This window comes from Neopsephotus bourkii, unplaced genomic scaffold (assembly GCF_033783945.1).
Source record: "Neopsephotus bourkii isolate Nb327-2 ecotype Australia unplaced genomic scaffold, CSIRO-AGI_Nbou_v1 NB_1052, whole genome shotgun sequence".
Taxonomy (NCBI): Eukaryota; Metazoa; Chordata; class Aves; order Psittaciformes; family Psittacidae; genus Neopsephotus; species Neopsephotus bourkii.
The window spans coordinates 126,032-147,131 of record NW_026901541.1 but is presented as its reverse complement, the minus strand read 5'-3'; the positions used below and the strand labels follow the sequence as shown (position 1 = coordinate 147,131).

Below are 21,100 nucleotides of genomic sequence, written 5' to 3'. Positions count from 1 at the left end.
TATGAAAAAAAAGAACTTGTTATCTTAATTGAAGGGGAAAAAGCACACAAATAACTGAGTAAAAGCATGTATTTTTCATGAAATGCATTTCTTTGCCAGCAATATACCTAATTTGCACATTTGCCCAGAGTCTTTCTATTATTCTGCTTCTCACTGTCCTGTGTATCTGAAGAGAACCTATTACCTTCTCATTTACTGCACTCCTAGTATCTTAGGAGCAACAATTCATACCTGGAACCATTGTCTCTTTTTAAAACAATGTGTTTACTTAAATTTCTACTGACTATCTTGATTTCTGTTCTGGTAATAAAAACCTTGTACTGACTTTTACAAAACCTGTGAGTATATCGGCATTTTTCATGGGGAAAGAAAGCTATTTCTTAACTGACAGAGGCAGGAGAAGAGGTAGGGAAGATACAGATATTCAAGAGTTGTGGGATTCAGAGTATACAACTGCTCGCAGATATTTCAAGTTAAGGCTCCAATCTCTATAATGTCACTATGAAATTTTTAAAATGTTGGAAAAGATTTCTCTAGCAGATGGCTTAGAAAGTCTGCAAAAGATGTAGATTAGGTTTTGCTTTGAATCATCCTGTGAAAATCTGCACGAGTTCATACACTTGCTCTGACCATCTCAGTTAGGTTCCATTACCTAACCTCCTAGAAGGAGTTCCAAAAGCTGCCTTTGAAGCTACAAAAACAGGATATCACCATTTTAGTTTCATGTAAACATTAGCCTGTTTTAGTTTTCATGTTTACATTTCACATTGTCAACCATACAATTTCTTGGTTTGACCTGTCTATTAATAAGGCAGTACTTATTATTACAGTATCTTTCCAGAAAATGGTTTAACAAGATCTTACACTCTAAAGTTCATTCATATTAATTCTATCCAAAAAAAATCTTTATCATCTCTACAGACTACTAAACACTGGTATAACATACTTTAACATACATATTACATGTATTCATACACTTCTGTTGTAAACACATTTATATTAAACACAGTTAAAGTTCCTTCACAAATGCAGAATCTTTTATTATACCACTAAATAACTTACTTTGGAAGCTGTCGAAACTCTCCTGAGTAATCTTCGTATCTATAGTTAACAACATGCCAGTCCGAATTGTAGGTTTTAATGCACTGTTTTAATGAAAACCAAATACCAATATTATTTGGAAGAGAATTAACAGCATTCCCTACACACACACACAAAAACCTCTTCAGATATGGCTTTTTATGAGCTACAATGGTTAAATGTCGATCTCTGAAACTTCTGTGTACTTCTTTTGCAATACTCTAGCGCAATACAGCTTTTTGCAACAAGTGTTATATTTCAGTAGGATGTTAACATCTTCTAGATGTGTATATTACAAAACCAGAAAATGGTGAATAAACTCATCATCTGGATTAACCATCTTCATTTGTCTGAAAAGTTGAAGTAGCATTTCGCTGCAGCTGAAAACATGACTGAACCTTTAGAAAGTCAGCAATGACATACAGATACCTTATGAAAATAAAATACCCCATTTCATGTGTACTGCTACACAGAAACTAAAAAGATCTTTTCCTTATATTGATACCTCTAGTGCAATTAAATTAATATTTAAATTTACACTGCATGGTTGCAGCTGTTGAAAAGCAATTATGTCATTATGCTCTGGTCCAGATCACAGGAAATACCATTTTACTCCACCCTTATTGCTACAACATAAAAGTACTGATTTGTCTTGGCTTTGACTGAAGTAAGATAAAACTGACAACGTCTGCTGCCAGAAACCATATAATACAAAATTTTATATGTTACATGATATCTACTAATTCAAAATATTTTCTTTATATTTCAAAATACGAAAATCAGTATTTGCCAAGCTATTGTTTCTACAGAAACTCATTAAACTGTATGAATTACCAACAACACTCCTCCCTCCTTGTTTACCTGCTTCATATTTATCTTAGAATTGTTTAGGTCAGGTATTAAGGATATGTATCATTGTGGATAAATCACTCTGAGGTTTGAGGTATATTCAGCTATTTGGAGCTCCTTCAGTCTTCTTGGAATTACAAGACATACAAGACATTTACTTGGTTTAGATCTTAAGATATCAGCTTAAAGCACGTCAGTAGAAAACCAGTAGATAATATAAAAAAGACAAAAATTTTAACACATCACAGTCAGAACCAAGAGAATGCCAACACAAGACAGTAGTTGTGAGAAACTTCAGATTTGAAGAAGTTTCTTCTACATATATTATACAGATTGAGCAGTCAAAATGAATTTTGGCCTCTATAAGTGTTACAGTTAAGAATACCTCTGTTCCAGCAAACCATGTAAGATTATTACAAATAAAGAACTGAGGTGAAACACTTTATCAGGAAAAACAAATCACAATGATTCATTCCAGATTCACTATTGCTCCCAGTATTATGTATGGAAATCACACGTTCATCTGGAAAAGCCAAAAGCATAAAGAAGGTGGGGGAGAAGAATCTGCAAAAGCCAACTACATAAACAAAATTCTTCACAGCTATCCTGCAATACTTCGTTTCCAGCCACCAATAGAAAAAACACTAGGTTTTCCAAGGAATTTTCCCTTTAAGTCACTGACAAGTAAATAGCAATAAATATTTAATTATTTTTCAGGGGTTTTTCCCCTGTGTCTTAAATGGTAAGTGAAGTAGAAGAAAAACAATTCAGGTACAATATTGTTATTACACAGAGCCAAGTACAATTCCAATGTTACCTCAGTTACAAATAAGCTTTGAGCTTCCTTCTCTGCATTTTCAGGAACTGTTGAACGAACATATCGACTCTGCCGCTTCAATAATGCTGTCTGAAAAACAACAAAAACAACTAATGAAACTTGCAATTAAAGGAAATACGACACATTATAACATCAGTTATATCACTATAACTGAGACAGAAGCTCAGCAGAAAACATCCTGTGATACGTTATTTCAGAACTAATGAGGATTTGCTTTCACCCAAAGGCCAGCAACATGTTTTTTCACACCAAGGGCAAGATTGGAATCAGTAAGAAAGAGATGCCATAGAAAAGTGTTTTCCTCTGTTTTATTAACACGGGCAAGAAAACACTGGCAAAATAATTCCACCCTGACAACATAACTCAAATATTTTGAAGACAGGCATTAAGGTAGTGTTATTACTACATATAAAAGCTATTACTCAAGAAAAGTAACAAACCCTCACCATAATAAGAAGAGTATTTCACCTGCAGATCTCAGCCAGCAACAAAAATACAGGACTTGCACTATTAAACTGATGATTTCCTAAGAAGGCCTAGATCACTGAAGTATACGCTTCAGCCCATCAAGTCAGAATTTACTCCTATCTTACGCCAGAGTTCAGGGAGGCATCAAAAGGCTACCACAGAGCAGGAAATCTCTCTTTGACCATGAAATTCTGCTTCTCAGACCAGTGCTGAAGCAAGCCCTGGGCTACTTTAAATTTCTACATCATATTCCAAGAGAAAAATCAGGAAGGATTGTCTTCTCTACAAACTTTCTTCACAGCTACACTGGTTGAACTGTTTCAACTCTCTGGATTTGAGCTACCATGTGATTTACAGAAGCATCGGGAACTACAAACTGTCTCATGCTCTCAAAGAAGATTAAATGCAAAACTCCCCAAGCTTTAAATTACTGTGCTGTCAACCTATGAAAGACTGCTTTAAACACTAGCCAGGATTCACATGCACTACTAAGGCATACAATTTACAGATTCTTTTATTTATACTACTTCCTGAGCAAATTCCAGGTATTTAGGATTGTAGCTCTAAGCGCTGAAACTTCAAAGAAAGTCACAGCAGAAAGGACATTTCACCAAGTCTCACAGCCAAGGAGTACTTGCTAATCAAAACCTGATGGAATAGGGAAAGCGAATCTGTCCACAACCAGTGCAGACTGTAATGGAGACAGTTTAGGATTTCCAGTCTTTCTGTCACAAAGCTGTGTTTGCTAGTGAGACCTAGCATTACTTAAATTCTGGGAATGCGTAACTTGTTTGAAATTAAATTTCCCATTTTACTTATCTCAGGTTAGAAGTTGTTTTCAAATTCTTGATAGTTTTAGCAAATGGCTGTTTCTGAGGTTAGAAAATAATGTATTTCACCAATGTTAAAATCTGGCATGCAATTTGCTGAGTCGTGTTACTCCCCCTCCCCCATGCTTTAGAACAAAGTAACAGCAAGATGGGCAGGGATCTTGTTAAGGCAAACACGCTTGTAGGTGACACTAAAGAACTGCCTAGAGACAGCCACATATTTTGTAGTGGGAAGTCCTAGCACAATGTGTACTTAAGCATTTAGAATAAATGTATACATGTGTTGCTATTGTGGGTCTTTTTTCCAGGTCACAGTTTATACAGAAGTCAATGCTGCGAAGTGTGAATCAACAAAATCAACCTTCAGTTCTATCAAGACTGCATTGGGTTTACCTGGCAAGTTTTTGCCACACAGCTTGGTGTCATCAGCAAATTTGTGTGACACCACACAGCTTGGTGTCATCGGCAAACTTGCTGAGGGCGCACTCAATCCCACTGTCCATGTCAGCAACGAAGATGTTGAACAATATCAGACCCAAACAGATCCCTGAGGGACACCACTCGTTACCAGTCTCCAACTGGACACAGAGCCATTGACCACAACTCTTTGCATGTGGACATCCAGCCAGTTCTTTATCCACCGAGTGGTCGATCCATCAAATTGATGTCTCTCCAATTTAGAGACAAGGATGTCGTGTGGGACAGTGTCGAACGCTTTGCACAAGTCCAGGCAGATGACATCAACAGCTCTACCCCTGTCCATCAGTTCCGTAGCCCCATCATAGAAAGCTACCAAATAGGTCAGGAAGGACTTCCTCTTAGTGAAGCCATGCTGGCTGTCACCAAGCACCTTGTTGTTTTTCATGTGCCTTAGCATGCCTTCCAGGAGAATCTGCTCCAAGATTCTGTCAGGCACAGAGGTGAGACTGACTGCTCTGTAGTTCCCCGGGTCATCCATTTTCCCCTTCTTGAAAATGGGGGTTATATTTCCCTTTTTCCAGTCTCAGGAGCTTCATCTGACTGCCATGATTTTTCAAATAGGATGGACAGTGGCTTAGCAACTTCATAGCCTTACTCTTAATGTCTTCATAGAATCATAGAATCAACTAGATTGGAAAAGACCTTTAAGGTCATTAAGTACCATTACCCCAGAACTGCTGAGACCATAAATTAACAAGGCTTGGCTTCCCTTTTAGGCAAGGGTTTTTGAGATGGCAACGAATTTAACTTAAAAAAACACTGTGAAAATAAAAACTGAATAAGAGAAAATGGCTTGAATAGGTTTTTACACAATGGCAGGACTTTCCACCTATAGTCTGTTCAAAGCTCATATACAGGTAGTTGTAAATGCTCTAGCTCACTATATAGGAGAAAACCAGAAAGTGTGTTCAGGTCTTACAGTGATAAGGGATAAAGAAACGGGAAATCTGACTACTCCAAAATTATGGTTACCTGAAGGAAGTCCTCTGATGTAATACATACTTTAATGACAGCCACGATGTAAATCTGACCATGGAATCCAAACAAAGGATGACAAAAGGCATTACAATTTATAAACATAATTCAGTTATTCCCTTTAAAGGAGCAGACTGATAACTATGGACTACCTTCATTCATATAGGCATGAGTTTAAGAGTTGCAGAAGAGGCATCCCCCAGACTGCTCAAACAAAATGCCTGGGGATATTCTTGATAGGTTTTCTTCTTCTCCATTGTTTCTTCCCCATTGGTAACTCAGAGCTATTCACCAGAAGGACCCCCAGTAAGTGAACCAGTCAATTAGGTGAGAAGTATACTTGGCAGAAGTATCCTTGATACCTCTTGATCTGTGATACTGAAGAGTGACACTGTAGAAGGGGATCTGGGTGGGATAGCTCTTCAGGCCCAAGCCAACACCTTGGTGTAGGGTATCATCATGAGTGATCTAGTATTTGAACACTATTATAATTACATAATGTTCATAGGCAGTACAACTTCCTTTCATAAGGAGTCTTACTTGCAGTCCTTCACACTTTCACATGTGGCTGAGAACACATGAAGCCTAAACTACTCTCTAAATATCTGCAGCTTGCAAAACCAAAAATTCTAGCTCAGAGTGGGAAGGCTACTAGTAGTTATTCCTGTAAGAATGAGTGAAAATGAACTACACAGTCTGTATTAAAAACAGAGTCCAGGTGCACTCAGGTAAATACCTTAATAGAACAAACGGAATTAATGAAAAACTCAACATATGACTTTTATGGGACTTTATATGTCCTTCTGTAGAAATACACCAACTCATCACCAACTTTTCCCATTATAAACATAAACTTAGCTTCAACTATTTGGCTAAATAATCAGTTTTCAGGTAGGTTTCTAAAGAATAATTCTAAGGTATTCAACTATGATACAGTACCCAGAAGTAGTTAATTTATAGGCAGCTCAGATGGCTGCATACTTTTCAAATATAGATACTCTGACTGCAGGTATGGGCATGTGTACGAGAGACTTTCCTCACTATTTACAGCAACTCCAGTCTGTAAAATGTTTGGTCGTTGTTCTAACTGGATCTATGACAAGATTCAAAACCACCTGTACTTAAATAAACTATTTATTTAGATAAACACGTATATTTTACAGAAATACATCAAGACGATAACAAATTTTGAAGAAGTCTGGCTTAATCAAGTCAAAGCCCTGTTACGCAATGGGTATTTTGCCAAAACTCAATTTTGGCTGATAACATGTGGCTGAGAGTAACAGCTTTGATTTGAAAAGGTTCATGCCCTTCACTGTTAATAATGGGGAGAAAATCAATTTAGGAATTAATGCATGACAAAAAGCAGATGCTTTTGTTTTGTTTTTTTTTTTTTCAGCAAACTTAACACTATTTCCTAGGTCAGGAAGAGGCGGGAATGTCTAAAAATGACTGATTGCCTATTTCAAAATGCAGTAAGACTGCTGAGTTGCAGAGACAGACCTCATAATCTGGACAGATGAAGAAATTGTCCTATTTCTTTCTATGTAACCCAATAGAATAAACTGAGCAGTGTAAAGGGACTCATGACAAAGAGTAGGGGGATGGTGGTTTGTAGTTAAAGACAGTTAAGAAACAAAGAAATGGGAAGTTATCATCTCATGATTGCTACTGCTAAAAATCTTTTACAACAAAAACAAACAAGCCACACACACAGAAAAGAAAAAAGGGGGGGGGGAGGTGCTGGGGGGGAGAGGGGAGGGGATTAAATTACCTGAAAGTCATCATAAGGGAACAGTAGCATCTCACGTAAAGCATCATTCAAAATCTGTGTTTTCCTCTGCACGATGACATTTTCATAGTCTATTGGTTCTATGAGCTTTGGTTTTGCCTAGGGGGAAAATAAAAAAAAATCAGGTATATTGAGGAAAAATTCCAATTGCTGACTCATTTTCAGAAATTACTCTTAAAAAATTGGCAGAATACAGTACTCAAAATGTAGCTTTTATGTCACACTATGGCATATGGATAAGTGCAACTGATAATTACAGAAACAAGCATGCTAGTTGGTTCAGAAGGAAGAGACAGAACTATTTTACAAAACATACTAAGAGCATATCAGAATAATCACATATGCATTCTCACTGCCAAAAAAAAAATAAATAGAAAGAAACGACTAGTCTCTTACACTGGTGGTTACCTTTGCTTTATACTGCCCGGAAAGCTCCGATCTGGGATTAAAGCAGCGATTGAAACAATCTTAGCTTAAAGCTAAGACTGAGCTTTGTTTTAATTCAGTAGTAGCCTGCAGTAGGGGTAGGCTAATTGACATTCCTCCTCTGTTTGATAAAAATTCCCACAGGCCATCTGCTTCCTCTTAATTGTTCAAGTAGCTTTCTTCAGTTATTATGCACTGATTCAACATTAAAGCTTATACTACTGTCAAGGCATTACAGCTGGCTGTATACAATCAGGCAGAGAAAAACCTTCACCCTGCCAAGCATTCTGTTAAGTGGTCAGCTGGCAAAGCACATCTAGAGAGAGCTCTCAATCAGGCAGCACTGCCTCGAGAGTGCAAACTAATGCAGAACTGAAGTTATGATCAGGCTTGCACTTCCTGCAGCTTAAACTGAGCATCACAGAATCAGACATGAAATTACCTTTTCCTGTTTTCACACATAGCAATTACAAGAGACCTTCTAATTGATACTTTCTTAAGATCAGTGATACTGATCTCCAAGAGAGATACATTAAACATAATAGCAGCATCAAGGCCAAATTATGCCATCATTACAGGTAATCAGAGAATATCTGATTTGTATGTATCTGTGCACAACTTACGTTAATAACCTTTCATGTTCCAGCTGTACTACACAGAAGAAATATCTTTATATCTAGCAGTAACTGCTATCAATCATTAGTATATTAATAGTATTAATGAGAAACATTACAGGAAACATTTTCTTAACCCAAAAGTCAATCAAACATATCTGTTTTTTCAAGGAATGAGAAAGCTTTAGTTAGAGAAAATTACCAAAGTTCTCAAGCTTTGTTCACAGGCTATTCAGAAGTTACTTCAGATTCCTTCATATCCATTACACACCAATTTTACTGTTAAGAAAGATGCAAGAACATAACAGAGCATAACAACTGAAAAGGCCAAAAGAGCAAAATCTGGAAAACAAATCTACAAAAAAATGATGAATGAAATGTAGGTTTGTCAAAAAAAATGCCTACTATTTACAGTCACACTGGACATGCTCAGCACAGACCAATACAGCTAGGAGCCACAGTGAAAAATGCTTATGCTGAGCTTGTCATCTTTCTCCTCAGAGAAGATGGAGAACGGCTCTTCAGGTCACTGTATATTATACACCAACACATTTTGAGAGCTTAGCACCTGAACCACAGCTGCTGCTACATCATCTTCTCTCATTCATGAACATGCCTTATCACAAAGCCAAAAACTTACACCAACGTCCATCAGAAAAGGCTTAAGTTTGTTTTCATGAGTCATCTGCAGCTGAAGTGAGTGGACCATTTAACTTACTCTATCCTGCAGTCACAAAACTGTAACTCTATCCTAAAGTCACAAATATAAAATGGGCAAAAGAGAATCGTAACAGAAATGTGCTTTGCTTACATTTTGCTTACATGCTGCAAACACAAATTAAAATGGAATCCTCCTTTGTTTGAGGCTTTTAAAGAATCAAAAGCTGTCTGGGGCTGAAGTCCTTTACATACACCTCTCCTCTAGGTCAACAGAACACAGAGGTGGCTGGTGGTACCAGAAAATGACAGCATTTCCTATTTAATCAGTAAAGTATCTGATTTGCAGAAATACAATTTCTGTAAAAATTCATGAAGAATTTGTCTCCTCAGGTTTCTCCAAAGCATTAGTCATGTCTTTCTGAAGTCGTATGTCAGATTCAAAGGGAACAGGATGTTTTATCAGTTTGAATCAGATATGAAAAAAGAAAACAATAAACAGCACACTGATACTGGCAGTTGGCCAAACCCACAACAGCACAAGGAAGCAGATTTCTCTCAAGCTCTTCTTCAGAAAAAAAAAAATACTTTTCCGGTCTATTATTTAACATAATATAAAAGAAGACGTTGTGTAGTCACGGTGTTATTGAATATGATTTATGGACCAGCTGATACAGATAAAACTCAGCCCAGTCAAAACTGCACAAGCAAGTGTAGAGGCACTAAGTCTGTCTTTAAAACAAGGCTCAAGTTTTCCTATTAACGTGCAAACAACAACATTTTTATTTCCATATCTAAGAAAATGCTAAGAGCATAGGGCTTCATGGGGTCCAGCACTCGAGCTGGCCAATGCCATATTTATAAAAAGATAAAACATTAAAGTATCTGCTGCATCACTTTGGGTTTTGCTGGTGTGTTACAGATATGGAAACTTGCGGAAGTAAGAAGCATTTCAAAACAGCAATCATGACACCCACATGCTAACCATTTTAAACTGCCAGAACACAGTTTATATATTTGGACAAGCCGTGTCAAAAGCCATCCGATGAAAGGAATTTTCAGTCAGGATTTTAATGACTGTGTACATTATATATTACAGAAAAAGATAATATAGTCTTTTTTTCTTGTACGTTTAAATTAAGAGAAATGTTATCTTCCTGTTGCTTACTCACAAAACAAAGGATGGTCAGGTTAAGCACAGTGGGTATTGTTAGCCTTGTGTTACAGAACATCATTTACCTTATGAAAAAGTACATGCACCTGCAAATTAACAAATGCCCATAAAGAGAAGAATGGAGCTACAAGCACTAGCAGCAAGAGAGCATATAAATTGATGAATATATGGTATTACCTATTTCTCAACATTGGCATGAGGCGACCCACTTTAGACAAAGAATATGACTATTTAATCTAAACATGGGTAACAACTCCTTGTATCTTATTATCCGACAATCACAATAAACTCAAACTGCCCAGGTTGGGTTATTCTTTTATTCAACTTAAAAATCCATCCAAATATTATACCTATCCTATAGTTTGTTCTTAAATATTACAATACTCATTATTCCCTTTCTTAGGTATGGTTAACTTTGTGATGTAAACTGTGGGGCAGTGGGAGCAAATAAGCTGCTATAGGCTTATGTAAAAATCCCTACCATTATGCATACATTTAGCAAAAACATGCTTTCACTCACAACTCCAAAACTTTTAAGTCGCTAGAACGTGAAAGAATTAAATGCATTAAGTCACCTGTTCTCATGCTTACAGAAACAGATCAGAAGTGCTTATTGGGGCGACAGACACAGAGCAAACCAGTACCAGGAGCAGACAGTTACAAGGCTTTTTTTGTACACTGTTTCTTTGGGTTTTTTTAGAAAACAGTAATTAACTTTTTTTCCCACTCGAGTTTAACCTGAAAGCCTGAACAGTGTTGTTCTATTGTTCACCCAGGCCTTCAGGGGCTGTGACAGAAGAGAACTGAGGTTTCCAAAACTCAGTGAATGCAGTCTAAATTACAAAGCATTATGCTTTTCTTTATAAGAAGTATTTTGTTGATGGTGAAGGTCCATTTAAACACAAGAACACTCTTCAGAGCTTAAACATTTTGATAAGACCTGTATTGCTAGTATCTACCTCAGGTTGTTAATATGGATGCAGCTGCACTTAATTTTAAGCCTCCTCTGTGATTTGTTTTACCAAAGTAGCATGCTGTGTCCTATAAAGTCCTCTTATCAGCACAGAAGCTTCTAATACTAGAATCAGACTTGAGCAATGTGCTGCTGGACAGAGAAGCAGCTCAGTTGTCTTACATTTTACACTGCCAGTGTGTGTCCAAGCAGAAAGATGGCCTCCAGAAGTTCCAGCTTCCCAGAAACATCTGAGTTGCTAAGCAGGTACTACTTCTGATCACCAAAATGCAACCAGACAGCATGTGTACTGATTTGGTAACTTCTAAAACAGCTAGCACAACAGCATTTCATCCCAAGTAAGGTTTTGAGGCATCATGTGGAAAATCTAAATGCTTTTTCCATGGGCTCTCCTTTCTTGCTAACCTCAAAAGCAAAGTTATGACACATCTAATTCAAATCGCAGGAAAACAAGAGAACACACGTAATACACACTGGCACTGAAAACAGCAGATGACTCCTCTTGTGAACCTACCCACCTCTCCAGGAAAAGTTAACTCAGGCACAGTGCTCCATGAAACTAGAACACTGTTCTAGGATCACATGGGGTATTTACAGCTACAAATACTCAGTTCCCTCAACAGTCTAAGCAGACTGTGAACTACATTTAAAAGAACTAAATGAGTATCACAAAAACCTGTTGCTTCCTTCAAGTCCTGACAGCTGATTCTTTCTCATCTCCATAAAGAAAACTCAAAAGTCTTTCACACCCTTACAAAAGGGGTACATCTACACCCAAACATGTTTTAGGCAATAGCTGATGAAAAGTATTACTAGAGTAAGCAAGAAGCCTCCTGTTACAAATGTTTTTGAGGATTGCTATCCAATACAATTATAACATTTCAAGAAGTTCTGTTGTTTACATTTGTTACACCAACTAGCAACACTATCAGTCTTATTACCTCAGTACACCCTATACCAATGAGAAAATATCTATTTTCACTATCTATTTTCCACCGAATGAAATCAAAATGGATCCAAACATCAGTGTTAAAAGTGGAACATAGCACCCTACTTTTTCCTTTGCACCTGGCAGTACACTTGATGGAAAGTGTCCTTCATCTATTTTTCCTCAATAAACCAGACAAAAGCAGATGCAATAATGGATATTATACAGTCTATAATTATATGCCATATATACACTTGCCTATATATGTAACAGATTAAGACCAAAATAGCAACTGAAATGACAATGAAGACTTTTTTTTTTAATGTGACCTACGTAGAACCTAAATGTTCTTCCCTTCAAATATTGACCTTTTAGCACACCCTCTTCATCTGAAAATGAAAAAAAGGGAGGGTAAATACTGGGGGTATATTAATCTGTGAACATGAAATGGAGTAGCACCTGGAAAATTATAAGGATGTACTTTATAAATGGTTATAGTTAAACACAGTAATGTTTTACAGCTGGGTTTGTTTTTATTTAAGTGCAGTGCTTGCTGATCAACCACAGTACTCAAAGTATCTGCAGAAACACTAATATCCTCTCTGAGTATTCATGGGGGAATAAAAACAGTTCTAAATAAAGTTAAACATTCCAAAGGCAGGAAAGCACACATAAGATTAGCTCATATTGTACTGATGAAAATCTGGACCAGAAATCAGAACACACCCATACAAAAAAAAAAAAAAAAAGCCAAAACACATTTCACTAACAACTGCTCTGAATAGAACAGGACTAAAGAAAACAGTGTAAAGGAAAAGAAAATCTGTCTTACTAACACAAATGTAAACTTTCAGCTATAATCAGTAACAATTCCCATAAAGTTACAGATGTGTATTACTCAATACAGACAAAATGGTTTAATTTGATTCTGAAATGCATAACATGAAGGTGTAATAAAAGGGGGAAGCATAATTTGAGGATCCCAGCTCCCACCAGCTTCAACCACAGCCAGAGGAATAAAGAGGACACAGTCATCCTTTAATGAAGCAATTGAGATACTACTAAGTAAAACTGGAGTTCTAGTAAGAACTATCAAAGTACTTCCTTCTACTGATATAAAAGTTATTAGTTTAACAATCCTCCTCTGTTATTTGAAAAGAGTTTATTGTCCTAGCTTGAGAGAGTTGGTGGATTCATTACAGCTTGCTTATTATGTTCTCTCACTGTACTATTAGAATTCCAACAGAACTAAGTGTGTAGCAATAACAAAAACAAACCCAAAAAAGTTGTTATTTAATTACTTCCCCCACATACAGAAATAATTCCCTTTTCCCTCACTGGAAGCTACTTTAAATATCTAAATAATGTGCATTTAAGGCATTGAAAAATAGATCCTTTAACAGAAGTACACCTGAATTATTTAGACAGTTCTTAGAACATTTAAGTAAAATTTAACTGTTACACACACAGTCTTTAGAGAGTTCAAATATATTTTAATTGAAAGATATGCTGGCAGTTAAAAAAATAGAGGTGCTAGAATGTATTTTACAGCGTAAATAGTTTTCATGCTAGCTCCAATGAGCTGTACAACTATGCTAGATAGAACAGACACTGAAAAGCAGCTAGTACGAAAACCAAATGCCAAAGTCACTCCCAGAGAGAACCAAGGATTTGGTAAAACAGAACAGCAAAACTTAACTAAAAAGGCAGACAACACAGAAAGAATCAAACCTAAATCTTAAACACACCTTCTTCACAAATGCTGGAACTTCTCACTAGTGTCAGATAAAGCCGTTTTCCACTGGCAGACAGAACTGGAATTACTAAAGAGAAGAGATAACTTGTTTAAACAGTTCTTACCAGCACTACCACCGGACTCTCCGCTTCCACTTCAGAAGGACCTGCATCTTTGCACTGCAGAGAATCTACAGCACGCTCTTTCTTGGGATTTCTGTTTGTTCTTGCCTGCATTCTTTGACTGAAAATACAAGCAGCAGCAAACGCGTATGCTTTTTGGAATCAAAGTAATGAACATCCCAGTGCTCCAGTGAAAACAATAGCCTTTTCCCTGGCACAAGCAGCAGAAAGTACAAACTAGTCTAACTTCTCAGCTGCAGTTTGCTAAATCTGTCATGGTTGGGAATGTATGACAGACAAAGGCCAGCCCCTAAGCATGTTGTATTCCTCTGGAAAAAAAAAAAAAAAAGGTGGATCCATTTTAATTCCTTAAGGTTATGAGTCAAATGCAAAAGAGAAGATGCATTTCTGAAATGACCATATAAAACAGTCAATAGTCTTTCACAGCATTTAGAAAATTAAGGCTTCAGTATTACAAAATATTCTTATTGTAAAAATTACCCACTTATTGACATGTGGCCTCTTTAGCAGTATAAAACCCTAAGCATTACTTTTTTTAACATTTGTATCACTTATTCAGGTACTATCAACAACCAGCCACTAAGCAAGTACATTCTCGAGGATCAATGCATCACACAGGTATGCTGCTCTTCTGGGGGGGTAGGGTGGGGATGCTCTTTTTAATCTTAGTGCTAAATTCATATTAAAAGTTTACTTTAACAAAAAAATTATCTTCACAGTAAAATTCTTATATACTCTACAAATGTACTAATTCAAAAATACCCCCCCCAACTCTTTATACTTTCAACTTTTAAGCACTTAACTCTCAAGTAAACTGACAGTCTCCCTCAGCCTTTTTCCTTGCTATAGCCAGTTCACTCCTGCCTTGCACATTATTAATGCTCACCATTATCAGCTCACTCCTCGCTCCTCAGAACCCTTAAAAAAAAACCAAAAACCAAACCCTGAGAAGACAATGCAACAAAATCCTCGCACATTTTGGTTCAAAAACTACACAATGCTTTGGTGGTTAGAACCTTCCACTCCTGTCTTTATAAACTCAAGTCATGCTTCAAGTTTGCTTCCACAATCCAGTCTACTCTCGTACTATAGCATTATTTACAGACACTGTTCAGCACACACACACTGGCAAAATAAGAGGCAGCAATTTTTTATAGAATCATGGAATGGTTTGGGTTGGAAGGGACCTCAGAAGATCATCCAGTTTCAACCCCCCTGCAACTAGGGGGACACATCTTCCACTAGACCAGGTTGCTCTGAGCCCATGGCAGCCACAACTTCTCTGGACAACCTGTGCCAGTGTCTCAACATCCTTAGAGTAAAGAATGTTTTCCTAATGTCTAATCAAAATCTCTGCTTTGAGCTTAAACCCGTTCACCCTTGTCCTGTCACTACATGCCATTGTAAAAGGTCCCTTTCCAGATCTCCTGTAGGCCCCTTAAGGTACTGAAAAGCTGCTCTGAGGTCTCCCCTGATCCTTCTCCAGGCTGAACAAGCTTAACTCTCTCAGCCATAGGAGAGGTGCTCCAGCCCTCTGAGCACCTTTGTGAGCCCCTCTGGACTCACTCCAACAGGCCCATGTCCGTCTTGTGTTGGGATGCCAGAGCTGAATGCGGTACTGCAGGTGGGGTCTCACAAGAACAGGATCGTTTCTGTACAATTCTTCAGTGTAGCACAAAGCAATGTTGCAAACAATCTAGCTGACATTTTGGTAATTTTGAAGGTTTGACTGACCTAGCTCCCCCATGCAGTAGTTCTAACGTACGGCTGCATGCTAAATTCCTCCTAAAAAGTGAACTATGATAAGCAGTTTCATCCAGGCTTTGAGAGGGGTATTTTGGTTTTCCGTTTGTTTCTTTTTTACACTGATGAGTTGCAACCTCAAAGCACACAAACCTCAGCGGCTGCATTTACCAAGTAAAAATATATCTGACAGAAAGTGCAACTCCCCAAGGAAGCACATCCCTATTTTAGACTCCCTGTCCACTAGGGCAACAAGACAGCTGCAAAAACTAAGCCACCACCTTCATTCAATTCTCCACTCTGCTCCATTTCTTTGGACAGTTAATTATCTCACTTCAATATATATGACATCCTAAATTTAACCTGACATGAATTTTTGCCTATTCTATAATAAAACAGAAAGTCACCTTAATCTGCAGAAAGCAGAACAAGCTGTGGAGAAGCACAAATACACTTCTTTAGTTGCTAGTGTTTTTAAAAAGGCATAAACTCAGGCACAGGTTTATTACCTTTCAGACCTAACATAAGATGTTAATATCCCTTTCTCTTCTCCTTCTCTCTGCTCTCATGCCTGCATAAGGCAGTTATTTCAGCTTACTGCAATCATGACATTGAATCTGATGAAGAGTTTGCCTATCCCATCCACAATGCAAGCATACGTCTTATGAGTGGACTGAAAGAAACAACAAAATTAACTATCAGAGAAAATAATGATTTACTAAGTTTCAGTCTTTTTCTCTAGGAAAGCAAGTTCAGTGCATTTACTTTTTAAGCAGTCTCTTTAATATATAGACAATATAGAAAACCATACTCTATAAAGTTTTATGAAGAGTTAACAAGGAAACTAGGAGTTTAGTCAAATTTACAAAACCAGATCTTCCTGTGTAAATCAAGGTAGACAATAGTTCAAGAACATTTAGTTACACTTTACTTTTATTTTGCACCAGCCCCCTTTGTTTGCAGAAAACGGAAGTTCAGAATAGTTTAGACTACATTGTATCATTACTTGAGGATGCAGCTGCCAAACAGGAATTTCTTTCATTGAGATGGGCTGCAATTATACTTAACTGCAGCCAGAAACGCACAACCTTATTAGGCACTTACAAACACTCACACTAATAAACACTTTAAATAGCATTTCTCTGGTTAATTTAACAAAGAATTTGACTTTCAAGCTGCAACATTGTTTTATCCTGGTCAGGTACTTCTCTTGAATGCATCTGGACTACTTTAATTCAGTAGAAATGTGATTTTCTTTCCCCATCATTCTCCCTATTTTTCAAAACATGACGAGAGACGCACACAAAAAAAAAGCCTATGTTTTTATAACGTCCGCTTAAAGATATAGAAGTTATTTCTTCCTACTGAATGGTTAATGTAATTTGTGGCTTGCATTTCATTAACATACACCTTTAGAGCAGGTTCTTTTATTTAACAGCAACAAACTTCTGGAGCTACATCCTGCGTGAAATAGACCTCAATTGCTAAACTGATGTGTATTTTCAACATTTATTTTCTGCTGAGAACTTAGTGATTATCTCAATAATTTAATTCTCAAAAAAATACTTTTTTTTCCTTTTTGTGAATTAAAACCAACAAAGAAACATGTGAAACTGCTTACCGAGGCACCACACAAAAGAGGTAAGCTACTTTAACAAAGAGGTATATTTAAAGTTTTTGCCAATAATGCATTGTCATTCAAAAATTGAAAGAAGAAAAAACACAGTGTTAGCACAGGCTGAAAATTCACCATCTTGCTACATGACCTGGAGTTTTAAACCATTTAACTTTAATTAAAGAAAAAAAGATATAATTTACTGCATCAAATCAGGCAGTTATCTGAATAAAGATCAACAGGTTAACAATGTACATAAAAAAGAAGTCCCTGTACAAAAGTTATTTGACTGCATTTCCAACATGGATCCCAAAATCGCAGGAAATTGCTACCTAATTAGGGACCTGCCTGCAAAATAACTCAGGTCATTATGGAAACAATACATTTCACCTTTTTACAGTGGCTTGAAGGACTTCCCATGGTACTTTTAATAGCAGTACTTTTCATATTACTTTCAATAGCCAAATAGTTGTCTCTCTTCTTGCACCATGTACGCTTAAGGAATTACCTATGTAATTACAAAATTACATAGGTAGAAAAGTTCTCAGTATTCCCAGCATGCCTCAGTGATTCATTCAGCAAATTTGCTGCCCAAAAGACAAGTGCCCAATATACACTCTTATTCCTTCAAATCACTTTTCACTCCAAAACCTTGCTTCAAATGCGCAATACCACATAATGAAGAGTAAGCAACAGCAAGGGAACAGGCAGCATATGAGAATTTCCTCTGAACTCTGATGGAAGAAAGGATAACTAACCAGGTTTGCTGTAGGAACAAGAAAAAAACTGAGCAGTTTGGTTTAATGGCACTTCTTTTGCTCCAAGGTCCACTTACAGTCTGCACCAATATCACTAAACTCCATTGAATGGCCAATATCAGCATTCACTAAATCTACCAGCTGTAATTACAACCATCAAACTTGTGTCTCTTAGCTGTTACAGCAAAAGAACTGTTGCTTAACCTGTAGCAAATGGGGGTAGGAAGGGAAGAAGGAATAATCTTGCTGTAGGTTCGCAAGTCCTGTATACGTGAAAACAAGGATTTGACATCATAATTTAAAACCCTACACCTTTACTCCTTTGTGGCTCTTTAAATTGCCTGGCAACTTACTGCATTTCTTGACAAATAACTTTCAAAAATTGGAAGGATGGATGAATGAAGAAGTTTTGATGCTTTGTTTTGTTGGGGGTTTGTGGAGTGGGGTTTTTGATTGGGTTTTGGTTTGGGCTGGGGTTTTAAGGCAGTACCTCATATGAAAATTCAGGCCCACTTTAGCAGACTGACAAGCACCATTGAAAGCCGATACGTCTGGCTCTCCTCTGTATTAGTAAAAGATACTCTAGTGCCAGCACTGCCTTCCTACACTTGGCAGCCTGCCTTACAGCTGTATTAAAGGCACAAAACATCTCACATGTCAATGGAAGATCCAGCATTGCAGGTATACATCCTAATACTGCCAAGTTTCATACGTGACCAACAGATATGTGCTTGCCCTGAAAGAATATATTCACAAGTTCAAGAGAAAGGCTCAGCCAGCCGGTAGCTCCCATTTCCATGGCAGCACTGACTTTCCACAGTAAAGCAAGAATTAAGCATGCTCTGGAATAGCTAGGACATTGCTATCTGTCAGATAAGATACAGGACCTTAGTCTGGACACTCTTAGTGTCTAAACTAAAATAAGTTTTAAATCACAGCAGAGCTAAGCAAAATACAGATTAACTTAAATCTTGTCCATGTCATACTTTTGCATACTGTTATCTATGAAGTATTAACTTAAGCTGCACTTGCTTGACTAGCTGGAGACCAATTCATTTCATACCATCTTAGCAGACATCTTTCTGCTACCAGAGAAAACCTGACTTCCTTATGGTCCCAGGGGAAAGAAAGAAAAAGAAGAAAAAAAACCACCAAATCAGTGTAATTTAGTCAGGATTAAAAACTTCAAGATTAAACCCACACTTTTGCTCCAGGATTTAATTATTGTTCTGACATATCTCCTTATAGAAAGGACACATACAAGCAAACTGACAGTCTGTGAGAACAGTACTAGAGTAAAGATGGCTTTTTTCCTCGCTGGACAATACCTCACAATTATCAGAAACTAACAGGACAGCACAAGCATCAACCCAAATACAAAAAACAAGTCAAAACCCCAAATCTGTAGATATCTCAAACTGAAACAGTTCTGCGCCAAGCAAGCCTGAGGCAGGAGTCTTCCCACTGAGTAACACCAATCTTAGAAGACTTTATCAGGGCGCAATTTGCTCCTTGAGGAAACTGTTAATTCACCTCTGTCCTTAAACTGAAGTAAGAGCAATCTTGGTTTGCCTCTAAACTAGAACACAAACCTGTCTTGAACTTCACAATTCAGAGTTCTAAGAAACAAGAACATTCCAAGAGTTATAGGCTGGGTCCCAGCTTTAACTGCATTTCATTTCACGACAGAATAGAACACCTGAAACTGTAGATAATTCAGATGAGTATTTTGAGCTGTTCTTAAAGCAGGTGGAAGTAAGTGTTAATCAGGAAGAGAAGTTAACCTCCTTTCTGTGTGTCCAGTCTTGAAAGCACTACCCATGCAGCTTCTCTACCACAGATGTCTTCTCATTCCTCAAGATCATGTAAGGCTTTCAAGTTTTTTGGGGAAGGGGTTGTTTAGTTGTTGGAGGCGGTTTTTTGGTTACTTGAGGTTGTGCTGTTTGCTTTCAAAGCTGGGTATCTAGCTTCCCCAAGATTCCCTGCTGCTGCATTCAAAGAGAACGTTTTCTATCTGTATGCAACGTAATGCTGTACTTTTGGGGTCAGATATCTTTCTGTGCTGATCCAACCTATGTTGTCAAGGATGAGCAATGACTTATGCATGTTGATTTGACCAACTACCCTCAGATTTTATCCTCAGTCTTAAATATTTCTTCCCCTGAAGATACGGTGGTTTATCTCACCATTTGCATGCCAGTGCACTGAGTGCCTACCAACCTAGGTCTAATATTCCTCTCCCATGAATCTTTCCAAGAAGGACATTTGCTAAAGGAAATACACATTTGGTCAGTTTGTGCTGCTGTTTCCCCTGCTGAGACGGCAGAGGGAACCTAGAGATGGACATTTGAGCATTCTTCCCAAAGGAGTCTAATTAAAGGTCACAACAAAAAAAGTCTGTAAGAAACCATCAGGAGATTTAGCCAAACTACAAGACAGCATGTAGGACACCAGGTTTTTATTCAACCAAAGCAGTAAGATGAAAGGAGATAAAAGAACTGCTCTCATTCCACTGACCCATGAAAAACTATGCAACAGTTAGATGCTGTTCTCATACATGACTGTTTCTTCTTTATTAAGAGGCTTAATGAGGTCCAATGATCCAGTTGCTGATGAATAAAAGCCACTTGTAATACAGTTACAAGCTGAAGCAAGTTATGAGTGAAATAACAGACTAAGCCATACAAATTATCCGCACCCCATTGGAGAATTGCTGCATAAGCTGTTAAAGCCCATTAAAAAAAAAAGCCAAAATAAATTCCACTTACTCAGCAGAATTACTTCCTTAGAACTCTTTTATATATTCCTCCTTTATTTAAAGTAGAAAAGTTTAGTAGACAAACAAGTTGATAATAATTTGTTAATTCAGACAGCAAGAACAGGCCTTAATATAAGGGCTTTAAATAAATGAATGTTTAAAGGTTTTTTTTCAACACATCACATCAACAGAAGCCTTTTTTTTTTAATCACTCATATAATTTATTATTCTGAAATCAAAATATTTGGAACTTGAGTGTCTCCT

General features: G+C 37.4%; 1 protein-coding gene across 19 annotated transcripts in view; it reads right to left on the bottom strand.

Annotated features, from left to right (window-relative positions):
* DOCK9 (dedicator of cytokinesis 9) overlaps nucleotides 1-21,100 on the bottom strand; it is a 113,475-nt gene that overhangs the window by 71,653 nt on the left and 20,722 nt on the right. For 13 of the 19 annotated variants that reach the window (XM_061361056.1, XM_061361062.1, XM_061361074.1 and 10 more), the window contains exons 2-4: nucleotides 7,295-7,411; nucleotides 2,747-2,836; nucleotides 1,063-1,145 (exon numbers count right to left, since the gene is read on the bottom strand). In XM_061361056.1, the coding sequence (XP_061217040.1) occupies nucleotides 1,063-1,145; nucleotides 2,747-2,836; nucleotides 7,295-7,411 (290 nt within the window). Of the gene's footprint in view, nucleotides 1-1,062; nucleotides 1,146-2,746; nucleotides 2,837-7,294; nucleotides 7,412-13,944; nucleotides 14,221-21,100 lie in introns of those variants that run through there. The other 6 variants (XM_061361057.1, XM_061361071.1, XM_061361063.1 and 3 more) reach the window with 1 other exon arrangement.